The 11,541-nt window shown below is 52.2% G+C and overlaps 1 protein-coding gene across 8 annotated transcripts in view; it reads right to left on the bottom strand.

Moving 5' to 3' along the window:
• Positions 1-2,675: 2,675 nt before the first annotated feature.
• The window catches only part of UNC93A (unc-93 homolog A), a 35,421-nt gene continuing 26,555 nt past the window's right edge, over positions 2,676-11,541 (bottom strand). For all 8 annotated transcript variants that reach the window (XM_078054464.1, XM_036095692.2, XM_078054465.1 and 5 more), the window contains one exon: positions 2,676-3,506. In XM_078054464.1, coding sequence (XP_077910590.1) covers positions 3,241-3,506 — 266 coding nt within the window. In that variant the 3' untranslated portion in view covers positions 2,676-3,240. The remainder of the gene's footprint in view (positions 3,507-11,541) is intronic.

Below are 11,541 nucleotides of genomic sequence, written 5' to 3'. Positions count from 1 at the left end.
GGGGCGGGGGGGTGACTCTCTGTCCGGGCCCCGCACCGGGGTTCTTGGGCACATTCTCAAACTCTTCTCACCAAGAAGTTCGAAGCAGGAAGAGAAGAGAGAAGGCCCTCGTGCCGTAGGCGATCTTCCAGAGAGAGCTGGGGACGCAGCCGAGCGGCTGGCTGGGCAGATGGGCAGGTGCTATCTGCCGGGCACCTCCGCTGGCACCAGCCAAATGCCCCCAAGCAGCTGCTGCCCGTGTCTGCGTCAGGCTGACCTGCAGGCCTCCTGTCCCTCGAGGAGGCCTGGGCTCTGGGCAGCCCTGGCATCGGGCGCACTTTCCCATGAGCATCAACAGGAGCAGACAGGATCATGTGCTCAGTGATCTGATCAGAACTCTGGCGAACACTCAGGTGGCGCCTGGGTGGCTCAGTCGTTAAGCATCTGCCTTCGGCTCAGGTCATGATCCCGGAGTCCTGGGATCGAGCCCCGCATCGGGCTCCCTGCTCTGCGGGAAGCCTGCTTCTCCCTCTCCCACTCCCCCTGCTTGTGTTCTCTCTCTCGCTGTGTATCTCCCTCTGTCAAATAAATAAACAAAATCTTTAAAAAAAAAAAAAAAAAAAAGAACTCTGGCGAACACTCAGCCTCGAGTGAAATCATCCAAGGCAGCAAAATCCCTGCTGTGGGGACGCTCGGAGACTCTGTGCTGTTGCTCGCAGTCCTCACCAAGATGGCTTTTGCTCTCGGTGTTGGGACAAGGGTGGTGTTTGGGCCTGAAGTTTGAAACCAGGCTCCTCTGCCCACATTCTCATCTTCGAGGGTCTAACAGATCAGGGAGACCCTCCAGGCAGGGAGGGGCCGAGCACCCCTAGCACCAGGACAGAGAGTCCAGCTTCTGCCCGTTAAGTCAGGTCAGCCTATCCCCTCCCTCAGACACTCGACAGCAGGCGGCCTCTGGGTCAGGAAACCACAAGGTCCCAGTCACAGAGGACACATCCCCAGCCTTGCAAAAAAAATCATTAAAAAAATAAAACAAAATAAATAAGATAAAATAACATAAAATATCAGGACAGCTTGCGTCCCCTCTGTGTCTGGGCTCTGACGCTGGACATGGGCTTGGACTGGTGCCCCTACTGTTCTCTGCAGCGCTTTGCCCGTACTTCCTGGCCCTGCTCTCAGCCTGTGGGTCCTTTTCCATGGACCTTTGGCTCAAGGCGCCCTCCTCACTGCCATCCATGTCTCAGGAGACTCCTAGCGGGCTCAGGAGAATCTGGCCCGTTATCTCTAGGATAATCTTCAAGGGCCTCTCTGGAAGGTATGAGGGATTCTTAAGTAAGTGAAGGTGTCTCACTTGCAAAGGCTCTGGGCTAAGAGCGTAACCAAAGGTCAGCTCCAAATCAGCCTGTCTTATCCTGATTTGCATCCAGGAGCTGCACATCCTTTATGTCTGGAATCCTAAACCTCCAAGTTGTAGGGACCATGCTTGTCATCTACCCCTCGTGGAAGGCCTTCTATACAAATACATTTGAGTTTTTGTGAAATAACCGAAACTCCGTGTTCGGAGATGGTCAAGAGTTCTTACAGACAAATGTGACGCAAAAGGGAAAACAACATCACGAGATTCAGAGAACATGAAGACTCAGTTTTGTTGAGACCATGGAGGGCTTCAAGAAGTCATGGAAGGCAGGATGGGAGGGCAGAAATGATTCGGATGGAGACACAAGGGGAGGCCCGGCCCCTCCCTTCAGAAGCAAAGGAGACATGAGGAGGATGCGAGGTGGGCAGAGGGTCCACAGAGGCCGTGGAGGAGCAAGTGAGCCAGCCGGAGGGGAACCACAGGACCAGGCTAACAGACTCAACTCATATTGACTTGCGGGAGCAGGTGAGGGGGGCAGGGTTTGGCTGGAATTTCATGGAGAGACCAAGGAATGGGTGAATAGTTCTTTGAATTATTGATGGATTTTCTTCACTCAACAAACATTCACTAAGTGCCTGCTGGTATTGTATCCCAGACATGGCAGAGCTCAAGGTTCAGTTGAGGGAGATGCTCATACAAAAAACTAAATACAACAGAATATAAGTTGCTTAGGCTTGTGAGGACAGTCACATAAGCTGGGTGCATTGGTGTGGAGGGGCAGGAAGGTTCTCAAGGTCGAGGAAGCGTGTGAGCAAAGGTCTGGAGCAGAGTGTCCTGGAGAGGAGCCTGGCAGCCTCCTGTGCGCCCTGGGACTGGAGACACTTGCCTCGTTGAAGGGGGGGGCATGAAAAGGTTTTAGGGAGATGATAGGACTTTGTTAAAGGCCCGGAGGAATGCTGGGCTGGGGTGGAGGCTGGGGTCAGAGGGGGGCTGCCCACAGGGAAGCAGGAGGTGTGGGAATGTGCAGAAGGGCCACCTTCATGGGACACGGATGGAGCAGCCTTGGTGAAGGGCAGGGACCAAGGAGGAAAGATGGCACCTCAGGGTGAAGGGGGAAAAGGGAAACATCCCAGGGCTACCGTCAGAGGCGCCAGAGGGTGCTGAGCTCCAGGGAGAAGGAAGACGTCTCAGAAGGAGGCAGAAGCCAGCATTAGCAGGGGTTACACACGACGAGGATGGGAATAGACTATTGGTGGACGTGGGTCCTGATCGGAAGGTGCACGTGTAACAGGTAACAAATCTGCCCACGGTCCAGGTTTATCGTGTTGTTAGCCTTACGCATTGTAGTCGCAGGCATGCTAACTCACTTATGTGATGACCGTGGTGTGTGTGAGCTAGGTGAGTATTCAGAATAAAAGTATCTGCATGGGAGATACGACCATCATATAGTTGCGTTTATTTAGAAACTCATAGTCTGTAAACTTCAAGGGACATAAACTCTCATCTGCTTTGTCACTCACTGACTCTGAGAGGGAGTCAGCTGACTTGCTTGGATGTCAGTTTACCCATTTGTAAAATTAGAGTGTCCGACTCATTATTTTCACAAACAACGACGGCGAGTACAACAGGTGGGAGCTGTTGGTTCTCCCTAAGCAAGTTGCTGTTGGCTGATGATGCTCTCAACTTCCTTCTTTGTGTCCGACATTAATGGATTCCTTCATGCATACTCTCCATCTCCACTGGTGACATGGTGGACTGAAAACTTGTTAGAATAGGAAAAAATTATACAAAAAAATGGATCTATGTTCTGTCTTCAGGACGGCTAAATACTGCTGACACCGTTGTGAAGAATCAGCTATAATAAAGCCTGAGGCCCGCCGGTAGAGCTCTCTTGCGACACCCCGTCACATGGCCGTCTCTGCTCCCGCCCCCTCCGCTGGCTTTGTCTGTTCTGAGGCAGCTGGCCTGGCCAGGCTCTTAGCCTCCAGGTACTCCACAGTCCCGTATGCCAGCATGGTCAGACTCAGGACTCCCAGGAGGATGTAGAGTTTGATGTTGACGCACAAGAACGTGCTGTATCCAAATGCAATGACGAACCCCAGCGCTTCCCACAGGCGGTAATTCGCAAAGGCAGCCTCCTTGTTCTTCTCGAACAGAACGCCGTAAAGAGCTGCAGAGGAAACACGGCATGAACATGTTGCTGCAAAACCTCAAATGGTTTTTTTCTATTATTGCTGAAAGCAGTGCAGCTTCTCGGCTGACCAATTTTGTCAACAAAGTCAGGAACGTTTCCTTCTTAAAAGGACAGAATTGTTTTCTGTTGGGGATTCTGGACGTCTGGAGACATTCGTTAGCAGTGAAGAACCATTATACATACAATTCGGGACTCAGGCAATGTTAGCACTGGACGGAGTTAGTCCAGCCTATCACTCGGGGAGTGAGAACGTGGAAAAGTGAAGCAGAGCTTGGAGGCCTAGCCTGGGTTAGATGAGGCCTGGCCCTTCGCTGGAGTCCAGAAGCAAAGACAAACACAAGCAATCCTAACCCCAGGACCTCAGCCTGTGACTGTATTCAGAGACGGGGCATTTAAAGAGGTGATTAAGGCAAATGAGGTCATTAGAGAGGGCCCTCATCCCACGACTAGCGTCCTTATAAGGAGAGGGGGTCAGGACACAGATGTGCACATAGGGACGACCATGTGGGGACACAAGGAGAAGACAGCCGTCTACACGCCAAGGAGCGAGGCCTCAGCAGAGGCCAGCCTGCCCACCCCTGGTTCTCAGACCTCCAGCCTCCAGAATCGTAAGACACAAAAATGTCTGTTGTTTAAGCCGCCCCTCTGTTGTACTCTGTTGACAGTCCTAGCAGGATAGTACAGTCTGATAAATGCTTCTAGATGAAAGTAAATGATCTTTGTTCCAGTTTGCAGGATGGTAAAATGTTTGATATACCTGGGTGAGAACCAGAAGCTCCCCATCTCCTGAGCTGAGTGAGGTGGCCGATGTGCAGACGGGGTTACCAGCTAGGAAGCTGAGGCCCAGTGCTGGCCCATCCTGCTCTGTCGTCCTGAGCTGCCCGGGCCACCTCCCCTCCCCTCTGGCTGATGGCCTTGCCTCTTCACCAAGGACACCTCTCCTTGTGCACTCCATCCACCGTAACCCAGAAAGGGCCCTGCACAGAGGCCCCCCTCTGCTACCGTCCCCTCAGGGACTTCACCCCATCATGGAACCCCTGTCCTGCACCTTCAGCCTGACTCCCTCTCTTACCTCCTTCTCTTCAGTCTAGAAACAAAGCCGGGTCTTTCCCACATGTCACACACTGTGGGTTCAGATCCCTTGTGCCTCTGTCTACACCGCTGTCTGTCTACACCCTACTGCATGGCAGGCACAGCACTGAGTCCTGCAACATGAAAAGGCATGATATCTGCTATCGAGGAGCCCACAGCCCATTAGTGGATTTGGACTCCAAACGTTTGGATCTCCTCTCCATGTGACCCACCTGTCTCGCCTGGACTGTTCACTGCCTTGTCTCTCGTCTGCTCCACACTGACCTATTTCCTCCTTTCTTGTCTTACTCTGCTCCGTGTTACTCCCCACATTGCAGCTAGGATGATCTTTGCAAAGTGTAAATATGTCATGTCACTCCCACTCGGGGAAGTCTTCGGCGACCCCGCCCGGCTCTGGGGTAGAACAAGCTTCTCCTCATGGGGGCAGGTCCCTCTGTGACCTGACCTTGTCACTCCAGGGCACCGCCTGTCACTGTGGAGCGTGCCCCCTGCTTCGGGCCCACTGACCGTGCTTCTGGGCCTTGTGCCTTTGCATGTGGCAGGCCTGGTGGGAAGTGCCTTTGCCAGACCTCTCCGGTGATGGTCCCCCTGTGGTTCTTCTGTCAGGTTCTGCGTGATGCCATCCCACCAAGTGTCTCATTCTTACCCGGAATAATTCCAATGCTCTCACAGTGTCAGCCAAAGCACTTAGTGAATGACCAAGTGGACCAGTGGATGGACAGTGACTTCCTGAAGTCAGTAGGGCGCCAACGGGTAAAACCCCAAGCCCACATCCTGCGGGGTAACCGCAAAGAGAGCTGCCTGTTCGTCTTCTCTCCTTCTAGTTATTACCCAAAAGCCCACCCCGGGATGGAGTCGAGGTAACACAGGACATGCAGCCGGAGCAGAGCACAGGCCAAGGCGCCGTGTTTGCCCATGAATGAGACAAGAGGTAAACAGAAATATGAGTGTGGTCCTGTAGCACGGGGGGCGGGGGAGGTGCACAGCAAGCCCTACGTCTGCCCCCAGCCTCAGGGGCACCAGCCATGATCTGCACCAGAGACTGTTCTTTCTGGGGCAGCTGGAGTCTGGAAAGTTGTAGGGATTTTGCTAGGACTGCCCGTCCGGCAGGATGGGCAGCTGTGGGAGGGAGAGCCCACGTGGAACGTTCACACACATTCCTTTGCCCGCTCTCATCCTGTTCTTACCCTTTACCCCTTTCCTCCTCCCTACATTTCTCAGGGGAGGGACGTAGGGAAGAGAAGCCTCTCCAGCACTGGTTTGAGGCCAGCAGCGAGGTCTCATGCAACCCTGTCTGGAAACGTCACCACTCAGAAGGTTCTTGGATTTGGTTACTCGGCTGTTTGCCTACCATGGGAAGAACTCAGGAGGATGAGGCCATCAGAAAGATATAAGATCAGATATACGTCATAAACAACATTCGTGTGCTTGGGAAAACAAGAGGCTGTTTGGAAGGCTCAGAAGAAGGTGCCCTTGGGCGCCTGGGTGGCTCAGTTGGTTGAGCGACTGCCTTCGGCTCAGGTCATGATCCTGGAGTCCCGGGATCGAGTCCCGCATCGGGCTCCCTGCTCGGCGGGGAGTCTGCTTCTCCCTCTGACCCTCCCCTCTCTCATGTGCTCTCTCTCTCTCTCATTCTCTCTGTCTCAAATAAATAAATAAAATCTTTAAAAAAAAAAAAAAAAAAAAAAAAAAAAAGAAGAAGGTGCCCTTGTTGTCCGAGGCTGTGAAGTGCCACCTTAATGAAAGCACACCCACAATGAGAGTTTAATAACAAGATCTGGGATTTAGTAACTCCTAAGGTTATTTTAAAGATTTCTTGTCTTTCTACAGATGGCCAACAGATACATGAAAAGATGCCCATCATCAGGAAATGCAAATCAAAACCACGATGAGATACCACCTCACACCTGTCAGAACGGCTAAAATCAATAACACAGGAAACAATAGGTGTTGGCGAGGATGCGGGGAAAGGGGAACCCTGGTGCACTATTGGTGGGAATGCAAGCTGGTGCAGCCACTCTGGAAAACAGTATGGACGTCCCTCAAAAAGTTAAATATAGAACTGCCCTATGATCCAGCAATTGCACTACTGGGTATTTATCCAAATAATACAAAAATACTAATTCAAAGGGGTACAGGCATCCCTATGTTTATACCAACATTATTTACAATAGCCAAATTATAGAAACAGCCCAAATGTCCACTGACTGGTGAATGGATGAAGAAGAGGTGCTGTTTATATACAATAGAATATGATTCAGCCATAAGAAAGAATGAAATGTTGCCATTTTTTGGGGGGAGGGGTGAGGCAGAGGAGGATGGAGAGAGAGAATCTCAAGCAGGCTCAACACCCAGTGCAGAGCCCTAAGTGGGGCTCAATCTCATAACCCTGAGATCATGACCTGAACCAAAATCAAAAGTTGGATGCTTAGCTAACTGAGCCACCCAGGCTTCCCCAAAATCTTGCCATTTGCAATGACATGGATGGAGCTAGAGAGTATAATGCTAATTGAAATAAGTCAGCTGGAGAAAGACAAATGCCATATAATTTCACTCATACATGGAACTTTACAAGCAAAACAAATGAGCAAAAGGAAAAAGAGAGACAGAAAGAGAGAGAGAGAAACCAAGACACAGCCTTTTAACTATAGAGAACATACTGATGGTGACCAGAGGGGACAAGGGTGGGACGTTGGGTTAAACAAGTGATGAGGATTAAGGAGTACATTTGCGATGAGCACCGGGTGATGTATAGAAATGTTGAATCACTACATTGTACACCTGAAACTAATATAACACTGTACGTTAACTAACTGGAATTTAAATAAAAACTAACTCACTAAATAAAGATCGCTTGTCTTTTGTTAGAGGGTGACACTTAAAACTGGATCAAACGTGAGATGCTAGTGAGGAAGATCCACGTTTGAAACACAATGGCTGCGAGAGGTAGGTGTTTCCATGATCTGTGGCCAACAGGTACAAGGGTGCCCTTAGCAGATACGGAGCAAACACACCCCAATTCCATGAATATTCTAGTAATATGGCAATGCTAATTTTAAAGTAATGTGTTTGATCTATAGTGTGGCAGCTTTAGATTTCAAGATTAAATTTAGATTGTGATGATTATAAATTACCGAGTCGGGCTTTTCAGGAAATTACTCATGATCTGGATTCTATTTTAATCCGAACATAAAGAAAGCAACACATTAATCGTGTCAAATTCCAACAGTTACTTAGGGACATAGTGGGCAGAGGGGAAAGACATTCAAGAGAAAAACAAAGTAGGTAAAATCATATTTCAACAATTCTGAAGTCACTACACACGTAGACTAGGTTTGAACAGATAAGCAATGTGGCGCGCACAGTGGGAGCCGGGTTTCTCCTTGTCAGAGAGGGAAGTCACGGATCAGCAGGGGGAGGGCCAGAATGAACCCGTGGTGCTGGAGGGGAGTCGGGGACCCCAGTGTGGACTCATCCTCACTTGAGGTCCCTACGGACAGGCAGATGCAGAAATACAGACATGTGCGCATGTGGGTCAGCACGCACACATCCATCTCCCCACTCTGGCCCAGAAGCCTTGTCATCTCAGATGCAATGAGCATGCCCAGCACGCCAATCTTATTTTCTACCGCTGTTATCCAATCAAATGAACCCAAGGTCCGTGGAGAAACGGGTGATGCTAGTGCTGGCACAGGAGATGGATCTGGAATAGTTTGTGGTACCGGGAGGTAGGGAAGTACTAAAACAGAAATAGATGGCTGGAAGAAGGACACAGGTGCCAACAGAAAGATCCCAACGGCCAAAGCTAAAACAGTTAGAGCAACAGAACAAGTAACATCGATTGGACTGTGACCCAAAGGACATAATACACACATGAGCCCATAGTAATGAAGACAAATGGTTGAGTAAATAACTAAATAAACTGGGGAGAAGGGACAAATATTTCCAGTGAAGGAATTATACATGATTTTTGTACAGACTCTCCCTCTAGCAGATGGAGGTTAATTACCTCCCCCTTGATTGTTGGCTAGATGTGGTGACTGGCTCCCCAAAATTGGCTGTGGAAAGGGAAAAGCAGCAACCCTGCTCTGGAGAGGTCTGGCAGATACCGGGCTGGCCAGCGATCAAGGTTCACATCGTCAGTGATGGATGTGGTGAGAAGAGCACTTCACTCTGGGGTCTTTCTACCCAAAGCCCATAACTCCAGCCTAATCATGAGAAACATCAGACAACCCGAAACTAGGGACATGCTACAATACCTGACCAGTATTCTTCAGGAGTGTCAAGGTCATGAACAACAAGGAAGAGAAACTGTCACAGATCAGACCAAGGACATGAGGCAACTCAATGCAGTGGGGACCCTGGGTGGGACCCTGGATGGGACTGCGGGAGGGACCATGGGAGGGATCCTGGGTGGGATCCTGGGTGGGACCCTGGGACACACAAAGTGGGAAAACTGGAGAAAGCCAAATAAATCTAAAGTTTAGTTGAGTCATGTACCAACATTAATTTCTTAGTTTTGACAAACATACCACTGTTTTGCAAGATATTAGCATTAGGGGAAACTAAGAAAATGGTACATGGGAACTCTCTGTACTGTCTTTGCCACTTTTCTGTAAACTCAAATTATTCCAAAATAAAAGGTTTATTTAAAAAGAAAAGAAGCCTTGCTCCCAGGCTCGTCCTCCCCAGGAAGGCACGGGTGGGAGTGACCAGAGGCTGACCCCTGTCTGCGCATGAGGGGTGGACTTGTCCTCGGGCAGTCTTGTTTGCTTGGAGAGGACAGGTCAGTGAACTGAGCATGTGACACAGGCAGATTTTCTGTGTGTATCAACCTGAGACAGCCCCTCCGGCGGCTACCAGGGCAAGCGAGCATGTTTAGACCAGATACTCTGAATCTCAAACGCAGCGCCTTGGTGTGCAAGGGTTGCTATGGCAACAGCACCCCTCTCTGCCGCACTGTCAGAGCGACTGAGCAGACTGGAGCCGGTGGCCCAGATCCGTGGCTCCCAAGGCTGCCGGCGCCCCGAGCCCCGTGGGACCGTGGAGCAGCGGTTCCAGCCCTGCCCCAGGGAGGAGGGCCGGGGCGCGCGGGCATCCAGTCTGCTTCCACGCCAGGTTCTGAACGGAGACGCAAGGGCAGAGAGGGGCTTAAGTTGCACCGAATCCTGTTCGGCCTCATTAATTAGGAAAGGGCGCGGCTCCCCTCACGTGTCCTCCCAAATGAGAGACACACGTTCAGGGAGAATAAGACGACAAATCCAACCCGCTACTTAAAAAAACAAAAATGAGAGAGAGCTGCTCCGGGGGGTGTGGCGGGAGCTACGCAAAATTTGCAGTCTCCGTGAATACAGGGAGCCCGAGGACGCGCCGCGTGGCCGGGAGCCCGGCGCAGTCAGCCCGCAGGGGACTGGGTGATGAAAACATCGCTCCCCGCGAGGATGACTGCGGGCTTCGACTCCAAAGGAAATGCTCAGGTAATGAAAAGAACAATTTCCCCCAACAACCGATGTTTCCTTGAAAAAAGTTACTTTTTGTCGGCACATAAAGACAGAAATAATTCATTTTAAATTAGTACCCTTATTCCAGGGAGTCTTTCTTCAGCCACCCCCTGTGCTCGACTATCCCAGGTGTTCGCTGGACCTCACCTAACCTCGTCCGCACAATCTCGACAGGGCTCTGCCTGCCAGGCTCTTCTGTCCTTGGCAAGAAAAGGACAGTGAAAACCGTCATCATTCCTGCATCTCGGGGAGAAAGAAAGCCAAGCATGGTCACAGCAGTCGTCTGAAACATTACTGCATGTGGTATTATGTGACCCCGTACCCCAGTCCCCTGCCTGGCTTTTAATGTGTAAATGCTTTAAAATTGCCCGTGAGCTCAGCGGCCTCGGCTAACACCGTGGGAGGCAAGACGGCGCACGCGTGTCCTCGGGAACACACGGGTCTCACTCCTGCACGCGGAGGCTGAGAGAAGTTCTCTCCCGATGCCCCCCGGGTGACGCGACCTGTCCCTGCTTTACAGTTCTGGACTGCCCAGAAAGCTAAGGTGCTTCCGACTACCGTTCCTCGTGGAATCAGTACTTCTCTGGAGTGACCCTGCGGGTTTCTGTGAACAGTTTCTGTCACCGCTGCAACCACATTCCATCACGGCTCGGAGTCACACACTCGTCAGTCACCTGCTTCGGGAGCTGACGAAAGCCACCTGTGCCCCCGAGGCGGTAGGGAGGCCGGGAAGCCCGGACGCCTGAATCCAGCAGACCGGATTTGTGCGAAGATGTTTTTCCAACTGTTCTGTGAGCTGGCCACAACGCGGCTCGTGAGGAAGGAGCCACCGCAGGGACACTGAGGCCACCATGGCGGTAGGGGCAGCGGCCAGGCCCCGGCCCTCGTGCTGTTTGCGGACTGGCCTGACCCACTCTCTAGCCCCCACGGGTTTCCCAGCACGGGGCTGGCCGTGATGTCACGAGGGGAGGAGGCTCTCTTCGGAGCCAAATCCTGGGGCCCCCGGCACCCCCTTCCTGTCCCAGGCTGGAGACGGGCCTGTGGGAAACTCAGGGCTGTCATTCGCAGTCAGCTCCTCAGATGGAAGCCCTCGGTCAGCGGCCTTGCATGCGTGCCACCCACACCCCTGCTTCCTGCCCCCCTCCCAGTGGCAGCCCCGACACCCTCAGCTCGTCTCACCGTGGAGAGCGCGGCCCACGGCCGACACAGGCGCCCCCCAGACACCCCAACCGCTCGGCTGCCGCAGACTCCCACATCAGGCCCCCCGCTCCGGTCGCCGCCGGGGCTCGCCGGCCTCCTGCGGGACCCCTGCTCTGAGCCTCCGGCCACTCACTGCGCACCCGGACCACCGCTGCATGGTGACCTGGACGTCCCTCCCGCAGGCGGCCCCCCGTGTAGCGGGAGTGCGCCGTCCGTGC

This window comes from Halichoerus grypus, chromosome 9 (genome assembly GCF_964656455.1).
Source record: "Halichoerus grypus chromosome 9, mHalGry1.hap1.1, whole genome shotgun sequence".
In the NCBI taxonomy this organism is placed as follows: Eukaryota; Metazoa; Chordata; class Mammalia; order Carnivora; family Phocidae; genus Halichoerus; species Halichoerus grypus.
Note: the sequence above shows the minus strand (reverse complement) of the source record. Positions and strands in the feature narration are given on the sequence as shown.